Genomic DNA, 20,939 nt, shown 5'->3' with positions numbered 1-20,939 from the left:
CTACAGAGTGCATTTAAAGTAATTTCTGAAACCTCTCAGGTTCTGTCACTCACACACACACACCCCTCCAGTCGCCCCATTTACCCACAACTGTTAGTCAATATTGCCCCAGAATCTCTGCTTTTACAGCACATACAGACACAAAGAACAGAAGCACACAAGGGGCAGCCTGTTTTCATCACTGTGATTATTTATCAATTCCTTCCTGTGAGGTACACTAGAAAAGACAGTGGGATCCATTTTTACAAAATATAGAAAAAGATTGTGTGATTCTGGCACGACTGTTCCAGTGTCCATACACACACACACACGACTCCTATAGACGAGCACAAACGTTTGAAAACACACACACCCTGTTTGAGTTAGACAGAGGAAGACTGTGGGAAATAGCTAGGAGGATGAGGTCAATTTTAGTAGAAAGTATTTGAACCGGAAACACACACAAACACATACAGTAGCTACGTTTACATGCACCCTTTCTAATCCGATTCAGGCCCAATCGGAATGAAATTCCTTCATGTAAACAAGACAATCGGAATGAAAATCGCCGATCGGATTGAAATTTGGATCGGATTGAAAGAGGTGGAACGGGATCGTTCTCTGCTACTCTTCCCTTCTGCGCATGTTCAGAAAAGGAGGCGCAATATTTCTCTTATCAAAAAAGCCACCACGGTGTAGGCAGAGAGGGTTAAAGCTTAAAGCTAGTAATGAAAGATCTTTGGTTAGGTGTAAACATAAGCACTGGGCGTGAGGTTGAACCATATTTTCTTTTAGGTCTATGGGTTGAACAGTGACGGATAACATGGCATCGGAAGAATAGGCTATTTAGTTTTGTGACACTTTCAAAACAACCACAAAATCTGACAGCATCTTTGAAGTTTAGAAAGTAGCCTAGGCTACTAGGCTGCAGGCAGTTGGATAGGCTACGCTAACTGGCAGCTGCGTAGGCTTTGGTAAAAGCAACGACTGAAATGCAGTGATGAAGTCTCGTTTTCTGAAAGCCAAATATTAACAGGTACTGTAGGCTATGTTTCGGAGACTACAGTGGAGACAGATATTTTGCGATGTCTGAAAGAACAGTGTGGAAGCTAGGTAGACGGCAAGGACCTGATTGAATGCATTTCCGTACAAGTTTGCATTTGTGTTGCTGGGACTTGTTAAACAACATCTGAGGTGCAAAACAACCATAGATGTCAATATATATATCTATGCAAAACAACTAGCGAACAGTCAGACGTTTTGGTGGTTTGCTACCCCGTCAGATTACAGGATAATCAGCTATATTATTGGCTTTGGAATACTTCTGTATGACCGTGCATGAAGCATTTGCTGACCGACTTGCTGTGCAGTGTGAAATCGGCCAGTGAGTGTGTTAGGAGGACCCAATTTTAGTTTATATTTTCGTCGTTTTAGTCATTCTAATTATAAGGAAAAGAAACGAAACTCTAGGCCTATGATGTTGCTTTTGAACAGAAGAAAGCAGAGGCAGAGGATTGGAAGTAGGGAATATCTCACGCCTCAAACGTCATAGGCTATAAGCTCTCACGTCCATCTCGGGGAGCAAAACTGCAAGCAGGCTATGTGTGTGAAGCTGCATGTAAACGCGCGCATCCAAAATACTCCTTGCCATGTAAACTTCCTCCGATCCGATTGACCGATCCGATTGGTCATTCCGATGGTTGCATGTAAACGTAGCTAGTGAAATAAATTACAAATGCTCTCTCTCTCACACACACACACACACACACACACACAGACACGACACACAAAACATCTGAGCATTCCATCAGATTATTCCCAAAAACTTGCAGAGTCCGATATACACAATAGACCAGGAGGTGGTTTTGTCTCGGTCAGAGGACACCAACACATAAACAAAAAAAGGGAGGCAGTGTCACTCTCAGAGGACGGACACACAAACACACACATACGGGGAGGCAGTCACACCATCAGAGGACACATAAAGGAGCGGCAGGTGGTGGACACTCTCTCTGAGGTGAGAGGTAAGACGCCAGGCCACCTGTGATGACAAACCAAATCAGCATCAGACAGTCCAGAGGGAAATCAGGACAGAAACTCATGAAGGAGATCACAGGTGCATAAATGTGAGGGTGTGTGTGAGTGTGTGAATGAATGTGAATGTAAATATGTTTGTGTTTGTATGTGTGGGTGTGTCTATGAGAGAGTGTGAGAGTGTATGTGAATGAAAGTATGTGTGTGTGAGCGAGGTAACAACTGGCTTCGCATATCAGAGATACTGACCGGACAATTTAATGGACAGTTCAAAGAAATCGTGTCCATTATGGAACATGACCGGAAAGGGACCAGGTGACATCAGAGCAGATTCAGGCCACACACAACAGGAGTCCAAGACAACGTCAGTCTGCGAGTATTTGTCCTGTTAGTCTGTGTGTGTCTGTGTGTGTCTGTGTGTGTGTGTGTGTGTGTGTGTGTGTGTGTGTGTGTGTGTGTGTGTGTGTGTGTGTGTGTGTGTGTGTGTGTTCCAGTCTGTTTAAGTAGCAGAAACCTAAGTTCGAGCTTTTTTGGGTTCTGAAGGCTGAACCGGGCAGGAAGACTCGTGTTCTGCCCCGTTAACTGATGTTGAATCGTTACAGCCCGCTTGTGTTCTTGTTGGCTCAGAGCCACTGTCCGTCACTGCTGCGGGTTCCCCCATTGGAGGGCTCTCTGAGGGCGGGCCTTCCTGTTCTCGTTTGACACCTGTGGCTTCCTCCATCTCTCCATCCTTCTCTTCTTTCTTTACCTCCATCTCTCCATCCTTCTCTTCTTTCTTTACCTCCTCTGATACCTTCCTCTTCTTCTTCTCCTCCTCCTTTAGCTCCGTCTTCGGTTTGTTGAGGGGCGGGGAAAACGGGTCGCCAGGGGAGGTCTCGCACAGCGTTGGCCCCTCCCACTCGGGAATGTCCAATCCCAGGCACTTGAGCAGCTGAGCCATGACCTCGTCAACGTACGCGTGGATAAGCAAGTCGGCGTGCTTGTCCTGCGAGGAGAGACATGATTGACAGCTTTCAGTGTTTGCTGTTGAAGTCTGGATTACACACACGTTCCAGTAATCAGAGCAGTATAATAAGAACACACACACAAAAGAGCACAAGTGTGCACGTGACTGTAAACGCGCATGTACACACACACACAATTAAATTAGACTCAAAAGTACATACACACACACACACACACACATATGGAATTAAAATTAGACTCAAAAGCATGCACACACGTAAGAAGTCACAGCACACCACGCAGTCATTTATGAATGTGATGGTAGCATACGTAAGCAAGCTGATTGCCTCTGTGTGTGTGTGCCTGTGTCTGCTGTGCATGTATGAGAGAAAGAAGGGGAGAGAAAAGGAGAGTGATGAACACACACACACACACACACACACACACACATGTGCCTAACAACGTGTGCAAATGTGATGAAGCTTGATGACAGAATTGTATGGTTGACATTTGTTCACCTCACAAACAATTATGATTATGTGTGTGTGGGCATGGCAGGTAATCCTACCTGTGATGAGCAAGAAGCATGAGAAAGTGGAGGCGTGCGGCCAAGATAAAGAGGAGAGGAAGAGATAGCATGTATGTGTGTGGGGGGGGGGAGAGAGAGAGAGAGAGAGCGCAAGAGATAGTGTGTGTGTGGGGGGGAGAGATAGATAGCATGTGGGGGGGCAGAGTGGGAGAGAGTGATAAAGAGAGGATTAGAAGAGGAAAGGGAAAACAGCGTGGGTACATGGAGGGAGAGAAAGAACAAGAGAGTGAGAAAAAATGAAAGAAAGAAAGACAGAAAGAGAGAGCGAGAGAGCGAGAGAGAGAGAGGAGGACCAAGTGCCAGGCCAGGATGAGTGCAGGACTAGGAAGAATAACGGTGATCTTCAGGGACAAATGGAGAGTAGGAATCAAGGGACAGATGATGTGAAATGATTAACATAACCCTGTGTGTGTGTGTGTGTGTCTCATTTGGATTTGGTGGGCTGTAGGTTGATAAAGTGTGTGTGTGTGTGTGTAACTCACATATTTGGTGGGCTGCAGGTTGATGAGGACCAGTTTGCCTCCCTTGCGTTTGGTGATGAGGGGAAGATCACTGCTGGGTTTAATCTGAAGAGACGTTCCCAACGTAATGGCCAGATCAGCACGCCTGTAACACACACACACACACACCAAATAAACAGAGTGTTGTACTACTGTAGGTTAATGTTCTAGTGCATTGCCCCTGCTGAAACCACCTCCACATACACACTTATACAATGCAAAAGACTGTGTGTGTGGTGTGGGGTGGGGTGGGGGGGGGGGGGGGGGGGGGGGGGAATCACAGACCTGGGTGGAAGCTCATTAATATGGTCTCTTGCTGGCCTTTCTGTTATCCAAATACTTGCTACCAACACAAAGCCCAGCTGTCACACACACACACACACACACACACACACACACACACACACACACACACACACACACACACACACACACACACACACACACACACACACACACACACACACACACACACACACACACACACACACACACACACACACACACACACACACACACACACACACACACCCTCCATTAGCATTTCCCCTCAGGTGTCAAAGGTCAGTCTTACTATATATAATGTCCATGGCCCATATATAAGAAGAAAAAAAAAAAAAAAGTCCATGAATGTGTGCCGCTGTTCCATCAGCTGCATTGAGATGTGACACGACCATAACATGAATGCTGAATGCTGAATAGCCTTGAGATGAACATGAATTCCCTCAGATCAATATAAATCAGATGGATTTTGCATCATTTTATATCCCAGCTTGGCTGAATTGCATACCTGTGATGCGTTATGCTGAACCGCTCTCTCTCTCATTCTCTCCCTCTTATCCTCAGACGGACACATTCATACATTCTCTACATCACAATTATAATCAACACAATAACCTACGGTGTCACCACCATCACCACAGACCATCACACACCAGCCTCTTCCTTTCCACACACACGTAAGACCTGAGGTTTGTGTGCTGGAGATTGGGGGGTGTGGGCTGTGCACCCGTACACACGCACACGCACACGCACAAGCACACACACACACACACACACACACACACACACACACACACGGGTAACACCTCTTTGTGTTTTTGCAGATGGTGGGCTGCATGTTAAGCAGGAGAGCAGGTTGCTGTCTCGTGTTTAAATAAATTAGATGGGCTATGCATCAGCTTGGCTGAATTGCACACCTCTGATTAGTTATTTTGAACCGCTCTCTCTTCATCATAATTACGATCAACACAGTATACCGGCGTTACTAACGGAGTTACTTTATTCAGTAACGAGAAATGGAATTGATTACTCCTCTCATTTTAATAACTCCGTTACTGTTTCTGTCAAATTGTGGTGTGCTACTATAATTGAAGCTGCTTTTTTCATCAGACCAACTAGATCTCTGAGCCAAATATTTTTTAATTTTTTACTGTTCGTTCTTGGTTAGTGGGCAGTGCATGAGACAAGCACATAATCATGGTAAGCCAATCAGAGGTAGAGTTGGGCGGGTGTTCGAAAGCACACATAGTTTGACACACAACGAGCAACCCAAGCGAGTCAGTAAACAAGAGACAGGTAGACGATCTCAAATAATACGAAAGCAGTAGTAAATGTAGTAGTGGTAATTTTCCCTCCAAGAAAATAAAGGAACAAGTGCAATCGTGAAATGATGCCCTGGGCTGGGCAAAAGTGCCTATCCACATCAGTATGAAGAAGCCGAATTCAAACTTATTGAAACATCTTCCAACATTGCATGCTTCCATGAAATTAGCAGCCAAGATCACCAAAGGAGAAGGAGACAGTGCCACAAAACCTAAGCAACTGAAGCTTGATTTGTCTACACGTTTTGTCAAGACCGAATTGAACAAACTGTAAGCCAGGTATGGGCTATGGGTATCCACATTAGGGATGTAACGATGCATCGTGACACGAATAAAAATCGATACAAATGCGTGACGATTCGCACCGGTTGATAGAAAAAATGAATCGCGATGAGTCACGTGACTTATGTCACTAAGTATGGGGCACAGAACGAGGGAAGACGACGGTAGGCAACAACTTTGAACTAGAGTGTGTGTGTCAGGGTTCGTATGGGTGCTTGAAATCCTTGAAAATGCTTGGATTTTAATGTGGTGTTTTCAAGGTTTGAAAAAGACATCATTTATGAAGTTGTTTTGTTTTTGCCACGCGTTCGCGTCCAGTTTGACGTGTCTGGATTTTCCGATAATGACAGCAATCTTGTGATGCTGATATTGACTTTTAATTTCTGCGCGTGTAAACTAGTCTAAGCTACTGTGCTTGAACGAAGTTAGCTGTGACAGACTAACCTACTGGTTTTCATCGTTTTAACCACAAAGCCTGTCGACCTTAGGTCTACTCAATTGTTTAGTTAACACCTTGACATTTCGCGTTTGTCCCGCCGTTCACCTCCGTGCGCCCCATCTACATCAGAACATATGTCGGGATAGCCATCTCACTATGAGAAAACGTATGACGATAGTGCTAAGAGATTAACACGTTTGCATGCTTGGTAAACATCAGTCTTGCACATAATATTGAGCTGATTTTTTTTAGTGGAAATGGCTTACTGTAGCATTGCGCTGATAGATGGAAAAAGTTGCCTATTTAAAGGCACAGTCTGAATTTTAATCCTAGCTCTCCATTTAGTGTGTGCACTTGAACAACTATAATGATGTAGCATATAACAGTACTGCCCTACAAAGCAGAAAGGCAGTAACTGCATTTTTGGTCGAAAATTAGTTATTATAATTTTCATGACATTAAAGTTGTTATGAAGATTGATAAGTACCAAAAATAAGCTAATGTAAAGTAAAAAAATAAATAAACCTCCAATAACTGCTACATTAACTACAACCATAAGGCTAAGCAACAGCATAACTTTAAAATGTTTTTTTTTTTTCATATGCATAGTTACTGCCTTTTTGAGAGGAGAGGTGTAGGACGTAATACTTTGGAAGAAGAGGGAGTGGTGCAATTTGATTTTCTTTGGAGCAACCTCTTCAAACAGCATCAATATAAAAAAAAAAATCGTGATAAAATCGTATCGTGAACAAAAAATCGTGATCCATATCGAGTCGTGAGTTGAGTGTATCGTTACATCCCTAATCCACATTCAGGGCACTAGTTGCCAAAATACTGGTCAAACGAGGGGCAGCCCTACCGTCTAGAAAAAAGACGTTTTCAAACTATATAGACGGCCAATATACTCAAATGAATGTGGAGCTCAAACAGACGTATTGATCACATCACAGGTATGAAATCAAAAACAAGCTGCATAACTCATCTGATTTACGTTGACCTGAGGGGATTTATGGAGACCTGAAGGCTGCTGATGGAACAGCACTCTACATATTCATGCACATTTATCTTTAATCTTTTATCTTATGGGAGCGCACGCTAGATGAGACGGAGCCTTGGCCTTTGACACCAGGGGGAAACTGAAGCGGAGGAGTGGTCAGGGCACACACACACACACACACACACACACACACAGTCACCTGGAGACCTTGTCAGTGTGCATGCAAACCACACACACACACACACACACACACACACACACACACACACACACACACACACACACACACACACACACACACAACCACACACACACACACACACACACACACACACACACAGTCAGACATATCCACAAATACACACTCACCTGGAGGCCTCATCAGCTCGGTTGAGGTCACGGTCGGGCAGTGAGTCCTCCCAGTCCAGTATGGTACTCATCAGCTTCCCCCTGCGCACACACACACGCGCCCACACACACGCACAAGCGCCCGCACACACGCACACGCACATGTTACTACGTGTATGCCATGAAAATCTCTCTGCCATAGAGGCCTGTTTTATCACCACTCCATTAGATATTGATTGTGTGGGGTGTACATGCCTGATTGTGAGTACTGTTCACGTACTGTTCACATTGAGCAGTCTTTTTAACTGTGCTTTGCCTTTCCTACTGTAAGACACATTTCCTTGCTAACAGCAGATTCGCAAGATGTTTTGGCAGTAATGCTAGATTTGCCTTAGACCACATGAAACGCTGCATGGGTTACTAACTCGAACACTGTGCGGATGACCTGCTTACATTCTAATTCTCATCATGATGCTAATAGAGTGTGTGTGTGTGTGTGTGTGTGTGTGTGTGTGTGTGCGTACTGTATATGTATGTATAGAGGTACCTTTCCCTCGTGAGTTAGACGCCTGTGCATGCCTCACAAGACATGTGAGTCCCTGCATACAGATTCTACACATATGTGCTGCTAATGAGCACAGAAATACAGGAGCGCCATGCAATTGGGGGGGGGGGGGGGGGGGGGGTGAGAGTGTGTGTGTAGAGTGAGAGTACCTGCACCCCCGTAGGCCTCGTGAACGGGTCACCTCACAGTAGCCTCCAGTGGGTTTCAGTCCCATCACACCGATCACCTTTTCCCGCACATACTGCCTGGGGGACACACAGCCCACAATTCACTGCTGCATCATCCCCATAGCAACAGCACACAGCCCACAATGCACTTCAACCGTTTTCACATCTCTCCACATTGCAACAGCGCTGACAATACCAAACAATGCCAAAGCTTTCAGCAAGAGAACTTAACAACCAAGACAAGCAAGTGGGAAATATTTGGATTCTGTACAACTTAACCCCTTTATTTTTCTAAACATTTTCCCTCTGAGTCATTTATTTACCCCTATTATATTGCTAGTAGGGGTGTGACTCGGTAGAATTGAGCTTAATACAGCCTTTGGCCCAATCACGGTCACCTGGCCAAACTGGGTCAAAAAAGTGGGATCACATCACACCTGTTCTTGCATCCCTTCATTGGCTGCCAGTGCATCAAAGGATCCACTTTAAAATAGTACTAATGGTGTTCAAAGCCCTCAACGGCCAGGCCCCATCTTACATTTCAGATCTCCTAATACCCCACTCAGCCACTAGATCCCTGAGATCTTGCAATCAGGGTCTTCTACATATCCACCACTCCAGACTAAAACAAAAAGGTGACAGGGCCTTTGCTGTTGCGGCTCCACGTTTGTGGAACCAATTGCCACCACACATACGTGATGCCCCCTCCATCTCTACTTTTAAATCAAGGCTCAAAACCCACCTTTACACCCTTGCTTTCCATCCCCCTTAATTTGATGGTTTTGTGTTTTAAGTGTACTTTTATTACAGTGCATGCAAATGCACTGTACTGTTCTTCCTAGGCTTCTTATAGTTATTATTATTCCGCTTACCACTTTTTCTAACCGCAATTTCTCTTCAACCGTTTAACTTAGAAACTTCATTCAAACTTCGTAACGTAGGTATTCTAATGGATCGGGTTGCTATGACTTTTCAACTTTGTAACTTTTATACTTTTTGAACTATTAAATAAAAACTATTAAAATTTCCCCATAGACTTAACATTGGCCTCTATGACATCACAATCGGGTCGTTGAGCAATTAGAATCTTATGCCAGGTGGCCAGCCCCACCTGCAGCAGCCCTCTCTCTCTCAGGCTTTAAGCATACAATCTCTCTGTGAAGACTACATATCCTGTTAACTGTTTCCTCTGTCCACAACTGTTTCAAAATAAAAGTCCTCACTGCAATAATACACTATTAAATCATTTAACCACTGAAACTACTCAACTATTTAACTGTTCAACCATTCCAACTGTCAGTTATCATCAACTATGCCTCCAGTCAACTAAATGAAACCTCCATATACCTAGCAACCAACATAGCAACCATTACAATTAAGCGTTTTTGACAGTTTCCATAGCAACCAACATGATTCTACTACAGTAACTTCTTTAGTCCTGATAGTGGGCACCATGGATACCCTAGCAACTACTGTTTCAAAATAAAAGTCCTCACTAGCAAGTTAGCATTGTTAGCATGGTTAGCATAGTTAGCATTGTTAGCATTGTTAGCATAGTTAACATTTTTAGCATAACTGCTAAAAATGATTAGCTAAGTTAGCTAATCAACCTGGTTAGCATTGTTAGCATAGTTAGCATTTTAGCATAGTTAACATTTTTAGCACAACTGCTAAAATGATTAACTAAGTTAGCTAATCAACATGGTTAGCATTGTTAACATAGTTAGCAATGTTAGCATAGTTAGCATTTTTAGCATTTCTGCTAGAAATCATCAGCTAAGTTAACTTATCAACCTGGTTAGCATTGTTAGCATAGTTAACATTTTAGAATACCTGTTAGAAATTATTAGTTAAGTTAGAACAGGAATGTTTAAGCTTTAAAATGTCTACCTTAACACTATCAACTCTCTTTAAACTATGCAACCACCATGTTTACCCTAGCTACACCTTAGTAGCCATATCTACATTTTTTGCATTTTCATGCACTGGTAATTCCTTGGAATTGCATTTCTAGTTTAGTTTTGTTATTTATTTATTTGTACTTATTATTTTTACTTATCATCATTATTATTATTATTATTATTATTATTATCTTATTTTATTGTATTTCATTGTTTATTGTAGGCCTATATTATTTCATGTTATTTCTTTATTTCTTTACCTATTGTTATTACACTATGTACAGCACTTTGGTCAGTGTGAACTGTTGTAAACGTGCTTTATAAATAAATATTACTTACTTTACTTACTTACTTACCTGCGATCACACTGTTCATCACCATGACAATTATCACATTAATTTTGAAAGCACAACAAAACAAGAGAACTTTCGTGTGCATGCAATTATGTTGCCATAGAGATAGCTAGAAGCTGGATGAAAGCCTATTCTGTGGATGGGTCCTACATCAACACAGTTCCACTGTAAGGAGTGAGGACAGCTCATGCTCATGTGGATGGGACTTACTTGCCACACTTCCCACACTCCTCCACAAACATGTTGCCGTGCAACTCCGATAGCCGATCTCTGAGAGAGACAGAGAGAAGACGATGAGGGGAGAACGGAATAAAGACAAAAAAAGGTTAAAAATACACTTCCACATGAGCACCACATAGGCCCTACTGTAATCTCTCTCTCTCACACACACACACACACTGCATCTGACAGAGATGTGGGGATGTTACGATACCTCAGAACATCTCCGGAACATAACGATATTAACAGAATACACTGGTGATTTGACAGATATTGTGATTACGATTTGATTTGTTATACAAGCCAAAGATTAATGATAATACATTAAAAACGTGATTTCCACATTTCTAATTAAGATAACATTGAAATATGAACTGCTATACCAATCAAAGGATGACAATGAAACTATATAAAATGTTATATACACTGCACTGCTGGGTTGGTGAGCAGGTGAGATGTGACGTTGGGTGATGGTTATGATTTGTGCAGTGCTAGGCTCAAATGAATTTTCAGGGCAAATGTCTTAGCCCATGTTAAAGAGACCCTATGCAACTTTTTCATAGTCATAAAATCGCTTTGAAATCGTTGTTTTGCTTGACTGACCAGTTTTATCGAAAACAGTAATTCTCTGCAGAGAAATATGCAAGCATAAAACGAGCGAAAACGAAAAACGAAACCAAAACCGGAGATGAAATCGCCAAGCACAGTTTCTCTTTAAAGCAGGGTCTATAGAATTAGTTTCTGTCTGGCATGTTGGGACGTGGCATCATGACAGTTGCTTCCCATTGTGATGTCGGTCAACCATTACAATGGACAATGGCACCGTCCATCAGCCCAACAAGGGCGGTCACTTTACGTTCGAGAATGGATTGTACAATCGATTGGACTAACCAACACACGTTTCGAAAACGAAAAAATTTAATCTATTTTTACCAAATAACTTATTTTTTGGTGAATTAAATATATTTTATATTATTAGTAGGCCTACCATAACTCAGAAACAAGCAGAAAATGAAGCAGAAATCATCCCGATGAATACAAAGAGCTTGACTTGGTAGAGACAACCCCCACCCCCGTCCCTAAACTTGGATCTTGCCGAATTCATGTGAAATGCTCCTGTCTCTTTACGTTCGTTCTAAAGGCAGTGTTGGACTTTATTTTGAAAATTGAAACGTATACGTGGAGAACTGATTCTACAATCGATTCAATGAAAATTTAAGTTGACCCTAATGTCAGATGTTGCTGCAAGTAACAGCTTCTGGCGCTCTCAAAGCAGAAACTGAAGAAGAGGGAGCAGAAGAGGGAGAGAAGGGAGGATGAAAAAACACAGAAGGAATTGGAGAGATGAAAGGAGAGAGCACGGAAGAAGGGATAGAGAGATGAAAGGAGAGAGCACGGAAGAAGGGATGGAGAGATGAAAGGAGGAGAGAGCACCGAGGGAAAGGCCAGGTGGCGTGTGATACGGGAGCACCGATTCCCTGCCCAGTGATAACTTCAGACTACCCCTCCCCTTCTACCACCGATAATTACTTCCCTATTACTCACACACACAACACTTCCCCTCAGCCACAGCACTTTCAGAGTGCACACTTCCATCACTGACCCAATGACCACAAACAGAGCACAGAGTAGATAGACACACACACACACGTAGATGCGCACACACCCAGACATATGCAGACATGCACAAACATAAGCACAAAAACATGGACACAGAGGCAATCACAGACACACACACACACACACACACACACACACAGACTCGTTGGTGTTACCGTGGGAACCCGGAGCGTATGTGTAGGCCGTCCACGTTCTGGCTGATGAGGTACTGCAGGTGTCCGCTCCTCTGCAGCTGCAGCAGGGCCATGTGGGTCAGACTCGGACGTGCCTCCTCAAAGGTGGTGTCGAAATGCACGGACTCACCGCGCTCCTCCATCGTCCACACACCCTTAGGACCCCTACACATATACACACACACACATAGGAGTGTTAAGGCTTTTACAATGCATTAGTCACTGCGTGGAGTGTGTGATATCACCAAAGTGCTATAAGCATACTTGTGTTTGGTCATGCGACACTAGTGGCCTTCTTCGAGATGAAGAGAGGCCATCACCAACCCACTCTGCACACCACCAAAGAAGCTAAAATAGTTGACTCTCGTTGGTAACTTCAACTTCACGACTGTTTAGGCCAGCCTACTAATTATGTGCTGCATCTTTCACTGGTAACTTTGTTTAGCCAAGGCTACTTCCTCAACTGACTGCTTATTATGTTGTCCTGTGTTAATTTATGAGGGAACTTGGCAGAAGTGTGGTGTCTGGTGCTTCTAGCTCGTCTAGCTCGTCCATCCTGCTTCTGAAATCGCCTGCAACCGATGTGTGCACAAGGCTGAAATTTGGCTGCGCTAGCTGGAAAAACCAACACATACGCGTGTGACAATGTTGAGTATACTTGGCCTACCACACTGGCGGTGCTCAGTCACCCAATCAACAGTTCACCAGAGAGAGTTGGAAAGAGACAGACACACACACACACACGCACGCACGCCCACATTGCTGTATACTTGTATCTATAGCCTATCTTTTGTGTCACTCTGTGTCATTTGTAACACAAACTTTAGCAACACTGTACTCAAACATGTATGCTAATGAAGCTCTTTTGGATAAGAGAGAAAGAGAGGGATAAAAACAGAGAGAGTGAGAGATGTTATAGCGACGTTATTCTCAGCGGTGTCAGCAGTTTGTCAATGCAGCTGAAATCTCAGCCTGTGGAACGGCTCTGTGTGGAACAGTGCTGTATGGAACTCTTCCTGTGTGGAACAGTGCTGTATGGAACTCTTCCTGTGTGGAGCAGCTTTGTGTGCGTTAAGAGCGCGAGGGCGGCCAGCCCGACAGCAGGAAGAGAAAGGAGCGATTTCTATTTCCAGCGGGTCATGCAGCTTCAGAGTCCCCTAGTGGGGAAAATGGCCTCATTTCAATCACTTCCAATCCAGCTCCCGCTCCGCTCCCTTCAGCAGGGCTCTGTCCGGCTGCTCTCTCTTTTCAATTTCCTCCTGTTTTTCCAGTCTTTTTATTCATCTTTCATTCATTCTCACGTTCTTTCTTCTTGAATCTCTGTTCCCAAACACTCGTCATCTTCCTCCAACATCATTTTACCACACTCTTTCATCTTCCTCTGACGTCCTTGAGCTGGGCTTTGGGGCTATCTGTGCAGGTGTGCATTCAGCTATGTGCAAGTGTGCTTATGGGTGTGGAGGTATGTGTGTTCATGTACATGGCTCTGTGTGTGTGTGTGTGTGTGTGTGTGTGTGTGTGTGTGTGTGTGCACGGGCATATCAGCAAACATGTCAGTTGTCGCTGTATGTTCTCTGCTTGCAAAGATAAAGTAAGGTATAATGCCAATACTGAGAATGAAACACAAAGCAATTTCACACACACACAAACACACATACACACACAAGCAGGGGAGAGAGAGAGACAGACAGACACTGAGTACAACACAATGAGAAGCTGGAGAGTGTGGAGAGAGTGAGAAGGGTGAGAAGAGAGAGAGAGGGATGCAGAGAAAGAGATATAGAGAGATGCAGGAGGAGAGAAAAAGAGAGTGATGCAGGGAAAGAGATAGAGATAGATGCAGGAGAGACAGAGACAGATAGAGAGATGCAGGAGGAGAGAAAAAGAGAGAGAGAGTGATGCAGGGAAAGAGATAGAATTGCAGGAGGAGAGAGAAATTGAGAAAATAAACGGAATGGATGCACACAGGAGCAGATTGTAATGCAAAAGAAAAAGAAAACCAAAAGCTCTTTGATGGTGCTTCCCCTGCACACTAATATCAATTCAGTCATGTGTCTCCGCGCGCACACACAAAACTGATACCGTACTCCGTGTCAGCGGGGTGACTGATGCAGGACCAATCCTGAGCCCTAGCAGAATCACACCCACAGACGAGCTCGCTAGAAAACACACACACACACACACACACACACACACACACACACACACACACACACACACACACACACACACACACACACACACACACACACACACACACACACACACACACACACACACACACACACACACACAAATCTCTTTCTGCCTCTCATCCTCTCCCTTGCTCACTCTCTCTTGGTCAGTTTATCTTAATACTCTATTCACTCACTTTGCTACCTCACCTTTTCAAGGGAGATAAACCTCTTAATTCTTCATGCCATTCACATACACTCCCACACCAGGGTCCCAGTCATATTAGCATTTGCAAACAATGTTCCAATGAGTTGAAATACTGAATGCATCAGTCATCAACCAGCACAGTGCAAAGCAACGCAACATACACATTCACACACACTATACTTTATTGATCCCCAAGTGATATTCAAGGTCCCAGTAGCTTAAGACACCACACACAACATACACTACTATGTAAACAGGATCATAAAATAACAAACTAGAAGAGCACTCAGAGAGCGCAGACCTCCGCCTGTATTGTTCCTGTAACTCGGCTATGAAATGAGAGAATTCACCTGATATTCATATACCCTGTTTTCTATCAAATCTGAAGCCATTCTGAAGCGTTCGAATCTTTTTATCCATGTGGGCCACGAGCTTAACTCAGTGCCGTAATGGCGAATAGGCTACGTTGTCCATACTGCATGTTTTTTGCTAGTCCCTGGCTTGTTAGCTTTCGCCGACTCTTGCTCCACTTTCTCTAGCCACTTTCTGTAGCCTACTTCTTCCTTGGTTGTGTCATACATTTGAACCTAAACTGTTCAGATCGCCACCATGTGGCCATGCCATTACACCACTAAGCGAAAAACATAAACACCTTCTGGATCCAGAGGGTAATACAGATCACTCCCAAAATTTATATTCCAAATCCATCCATTACTTTTTGAGCTATCTTGCTAACAAACAAACAAACAAACAGACAGACAGACAGACAGACAGACAGACAGACAGACAGACAGAGACAGACAGACAGACAGACAGACAAACCCCGATGAAAACATAACCTCCTTGGCAGAGGTAATCAACATGATGACCAAAAAGAACAGTTAAATATCCTAAAGACAAAGATACTAAAACAAGGATCCACATTATTACATGAGTGTACTGAGGATTGGTAGTTGGTACTGTGTTCGAGTTACTCGTGCTCGAAAAGGACTCTCAGAAGACTTGAGAAATGCAATTATACAACAATATACAGGAAGTCGTGGTAATTGTGCATGTGTCTGTGTGTGTCCTTAAACCAGTGGGTTTGATGTCTGAGTGGTCATCAAGTGGCATCTAATTAACCCACAGCTGGCTGCAGGTGCCCCATTGAGGCTGCCCTCCTGACCCCCGTCACCCTGACACAGGACAACAGGCACGTAATGAGAGGCTGATGGCTGAGGGCATGCATGACCTGGACCTGTCTCCCACTCCAGAGGGCTCAAATGGGATAGGATGAGAACACATTTCTGTCAGCCAATGGGCTGCTGCACCTGAGGGGCATTTTACACACAGAGAACGCTATCGCCCTCTAGTGGCCAACTAGAAGCACTTCAGCTTCAAGGTGCCTGGAATTTCATTTATTGTTTATTGTCCCCCCTCAGAAATACCATCATACTAGACACCCATTCATCTAGCAGTTGGGTCATTCCACCTCAATTCAATGGATTTTAGAGAAACTCTGCTTGACCATCACAAGATTTGCTTCAAACTTTTACCATCTAAAGAGTAACCATTTAAACTAACGGTAACACTTTAGTTTGGGGTGTCGCTGTTACAGTGTACCTACCTAATTAGGTACAGTGGTACAACCTGTGTAACAACATGTACTATCAGGTAACCATTGTACTTGCATTATGTATTTGTGGGTACCTACTAGTGATGCGTGGGTCGGCCCGTAACCCGCGGACCCCGCGGGTAACCCGCGGGTCGGGTTGGGGCGGGTAAAGAAATTATCACTTTATTTGCGGGGCGGGTTGGGGCGGGTCATTAAAAACAAAATTACATTTTAAAATCCATGTATGTTGCGTGCAATTCCCTATAGCCTATATTGAAGGAACCGTATGCAGGATTGTGGCCAAAACGAGTAGGCTAGCCCACTGCAATTACTTTCAAAATACTGTTGCGCGGCGTATCGCCTCTCCCTCCCCTCTGAGTCGCGGTTGCCAGCTTGCTGCAGGATCCAACAGGAACAGCAACAGGCTGCTAGCTTTCAATAGCAAGTGCTAATGTTGTTTTCCTCAGCATATTGACAGAGAAACGAACTCTGATAATGCATTGCTAACGTCAGCAAAGCCGTTATTATTTCCCAAACAATTCCTTAACCTACCTTTTCAATTCAATGATCCACCTCCTCCATATGGCTCCACATAACGTTACTTTGCACAAACATGCATAACTTGTTTGTTCGACTGTCATAGGCTATTTGAAATGTCAATTTAGCCTACACTAAGTAGCTTACAAGTAAGTTAGCCAAACTGATGAATCTTCTGTCCAGGAGCAAATTAACAACACTGACTGTTTTCAAATTCTCCGTTTTCAGCCGCCTCAATCTCCTATACAAATCCTTGTTTTATTTCGGACGTATTTCGTAGGCTATAATGTTAAGCCTAGATTACAAACGCTGCTTTGTAGGTTTTTGCGGTGTATTTCTAGATTTTTTAAATGTATAGCCTATCATCTTGTTATAATGACCTGATTATCGTTCATATTCATAATCATAGCCTTTGTTGTTGCCAGTTTACAGGCGATGTTTCCAAGCACTTACAATGGCCAGTATGTAATAGTCGCGGGTGCGGGGCGGGGCGGGTTGTCAAAATAGATACAGTGGTGCGGGGCGGGCTGGGTCGGGCCAAATAATTTCATAAAAGCGGGACCCGCGGGTTGAAAAAATACCCGACCCGCGCATCACTAGTACCTACATATAGTTGTTACATTGTAATACTGAGTGCTTTACAAAACTTTGCCAATTTGCCTACATTTTTCATAAGAAGCAAAGGGCTGACCTGAGACCTGCTGGATGGGGTAAATCTGGTCATGAAAGATTTGATATACAAACCATTCTTAGCTCCCAGTCAAGGGGTCATTGTCTTCAGTGTACATGTAACAGCTGTGCTGCTACAACCTTGTTACGGGTTTATGTCACTGTATCGTGTGTACCAACACAGTTGATAAATGTAACAGCTGCACTGCTACACCTTTGTTACTCTTTTTACTCTAAACCTGTTAAATGTACCAGTTAATTACTTGCATGCACATATGACATGTATGTTGTGTCTTTGATGTCTTGGAACATGTCTGCCATTACCCTATGTAGCACATGTATCAACTGTGTTGGTACACACTTATTACTCTTTGATACAGTGACATAAACCCGTAACAAGGTTGTAGCAGCACAACTGTTACATGTACACTGAAGACAATGACCTCTTGACTGGAGCTAAGAATGGTTTGTATATCAGATCTTTCATGACCAGATTTACCCAATACAACAGGTCTCAGGTCAGCCCTTTGCCTCTGATGAAAAATGTAGGCAAATTGGCAAAGTTTTGTAAAAGCACTCAGTATTACAATGTAACAACTATATGTAGGTACCCACAAATACATGAGGCAAGTACAATGGTAGTACCTGATAGTACATGTTGTTACACAGGTTGTACCACTGTACCTAATTAGGTAGGTACACTGTAACAGCGACACCCCAAACTAAAGTGTTACCAAACTAATTTAGCCAAAATATTAGCCTGATATACCTAATAATCCAGAGAAATAATATACATAATCCAGAGAATTTTTTTTTTTAACATGGTACCCACTTCTGATTTTTGCCACATTTGCACGATCATCTAGCCTGACATGGCCCTCCGTAAGGTTCCGCTCAATTTTCATTTCCCTATGATTTGGTACAACCAGGCTAACACTCATCTAAAACTGCAGCAAAGTTCAGGGTGTCATCATCTCAAAATGTATTCAAGCTGAAGACTTCACATTTTCTGTGAATAATGATTGCTACCTACAGATTCCACATACACATTTGTAAGCCATATGTTTTGATACTTAATGTGCTTCAATCTTGTGAAATCAGAAGAAAAGTTGCAGATTTTTTTCAAACCCCCACATTGGGTGGCCCATTACACAATTTAGAACCAGAATGTTTTGCAAATGGTTATCGTCTCTCTACAGATGTGTTTATCCTGTCTTTGAAAAAATAATTAAGAGGTGTCTAAATTGCATTTTTGGAATTATTGTAACAGAAAACTGAAAAATAATCAAATTGGATGACATTTCCTCTCCCCATAACAGAGGTATGACAAGCTATACAAATAAAATGAACGTATCCCCAGAAAGATTGGTCTGCGTGGGTGTGGGTGTGTGTATGTCTATGTCTGTGAATGGGTGCGGGTGTGTGTATGTCTATGTCTGTGAATGACTGTGAGTGTGAGTGAGTGTGTGCATGTCTGTAAGAGAGTGTCCTCAGAGCTCTCAGTGTGAGAAGTCGAGTTGCACTCATGTACACCCAGAGAGACACACTGTCTGCCTGGTGCATCGGTATTAGCATGGCAGGCTCATCACTGGACACTCACTGGACACACACACACACACACACACACACACACACACACACACACACACACACACACACACACACACACACACACACACACACACACATACACACACACAAATAATTTACAGTAGCATGCACCGGTACCGTAGGCGGGGTTAAAGTTCGGCTGCACCCAGGCTATCGGTACCGATACATACTCACTGAAATGATTCGTAACACTTAATTTCCCAGAATGGCTTTACACTTTGGTCGAGTACTGCACCAGCCCGGTTACCTGAAGTCGGGTATGCCCGCAGACGTGCTAATCCCAGCGCCCGTGTGCACCACCAGGTAGCGGGCGTCCCGCACGAGCTTGGCCAGAGTCTCCACTTTACTTCGTAGCTCCTCCGGGCTGTCGAACACCTGCGCAGGGAAGTTAGGATATGGTACAGATTAGCACGGAATCGCCCCGAAATCTGCATTGAATATCCTAAGGGAAACTACACGAATTCATCTGGATGCTTTGTTTTACCTTCACTAGTTGAACCGGACAATATTAAACCAAAGATATAGCACTTTGCTATGTTTCCTTGAAAGCTATCTGCTACCCAATATCCGTTAATCATACAATAGCAACAATAGGCCGATTAGGCAATTGGATTATACAAAGTTAACATAACCCAGTAACGTTGGTTGCGACAACGTTGCTAACGCTTTGTTGACTATGAATGCATGGAGCAGCAGGCCTATCAAAAAGCTAACGCTAGCTAACTGTTATAGCTAACTTGCAAAGTGAATGAATCAACAATAGCCAACCTCTGGGATACCACAAACGCCTTTATCCGCGTAGGGTGACAGCCCTGCAGCGTAGTTCACAGACATGGTGCACACCAATATCGTGGACACAGGATAAATCCGTAAAAACTGTAGGCTACACAACAATATCGGCAAAGCACAGCAACTTGTTGCCGCTAACCAAATTCAACCGAGAGCTCTTCCGCCGAAGATTGTTGGTCCTCCGAGATGACGTCAGAGATTAGTGGACAGTGCAGAGAACACCCAGAATACCCTTTTAGGTCTATCTGTGAGAATACCACAGACCCAACTATCATAGCACACTGTATGTTGTGTTTAGATAATTCATTTTTATCAAACAGGATGAGAACATCTGCCCTACGCTAACAGTCTAGGAAGGCCTCTAACCTCATCTTCGTAGACTAGTCGCAAGAAAGCATTCTATCAAGGAAGCATATGCTCGACTTTGGGAAGCAGCTCCACTTGATTGTAGGCTTCATCTGAGACCAATGGTGCCCCCTAGTGGACTTTTAGAATAATACAAGAGAAATGGAGACATGCAGTAGATGAAGGGGGCGGGGGGCGGGGGGCGGGGGGGGGGGGGGGGGGGGGGGGGGGGGATCCTTATCCCACAAAGTGGAAAAGCAACATGTTCTCTTTTCAGTAGCTCACACTTATCAGCAG

General features: G+C 43.7%; 1 protein-coding gene and 1 non-coding gene across 2 annotated transcripts; both read right to left on the bottom strand.

Annotated features, from left to right (window-relative positions):
• Nucleotides 1-175: 175 nt before the first annotated feature.
• sirt6 (sirtuin 6) lies at nucleotides 176-20,493 on the bottom strand. The gene is made up of 8 exons (XM_062519071.1): nucleotides 20,277-20,493; nucleotides 19,756-19,883; nucleotides 12,698-12,880; nucleotides 10,914-10,973; nucleotides 8,432-8,527; nucleotides 7,739-7,819; nucleotides 4,030-4,153; nucleotides 176-2,998 (listed from the first exon to the last, which is right to left on the bottom strand). Exons 1-8 carry the CDS (start codon nucleotides 20,340-20,342, stop codon nucleotides 2,528-2,530), a joined length of 1,209 nt encoding a protein of 402 aa, XP_062375055.1. The 5' UTR covers nucleotides 20,343-20,493; the 3' UTR covers nucleotides 176-2,527.
• On the bottom strand, nucleotides 19,383-19,491 carry LOC134075765 (small nucleolar RNA U6-53/MBII-28). The gene has a single exon (XR_009938487.1). It is a non-coding gene; the product is annotated as a small nucleolar RNA U6-53/MBII-28 (small nucleolar RNA).
• Nucleotides 20,494-20,939: the final 446 nt, after the last annotated feature.

The sequence above is a fragment of the Sardina pilchardus genome, chromosome 2, assembly GCF_963854185.1.
Source record: "Sardina pilchardus chromosome 2, fSarPil1.1, whole genome shotgun sequence".
Lineage (NCBI taxonomy): Eukaryota > Metazoa > Chordata > Actinopteri > Clupeiformes > Clupeidae > Sardina > Sardina pilchardus.
This window is presented reverse-complemented; position numbering and strand designations above follow the sequence as displayed.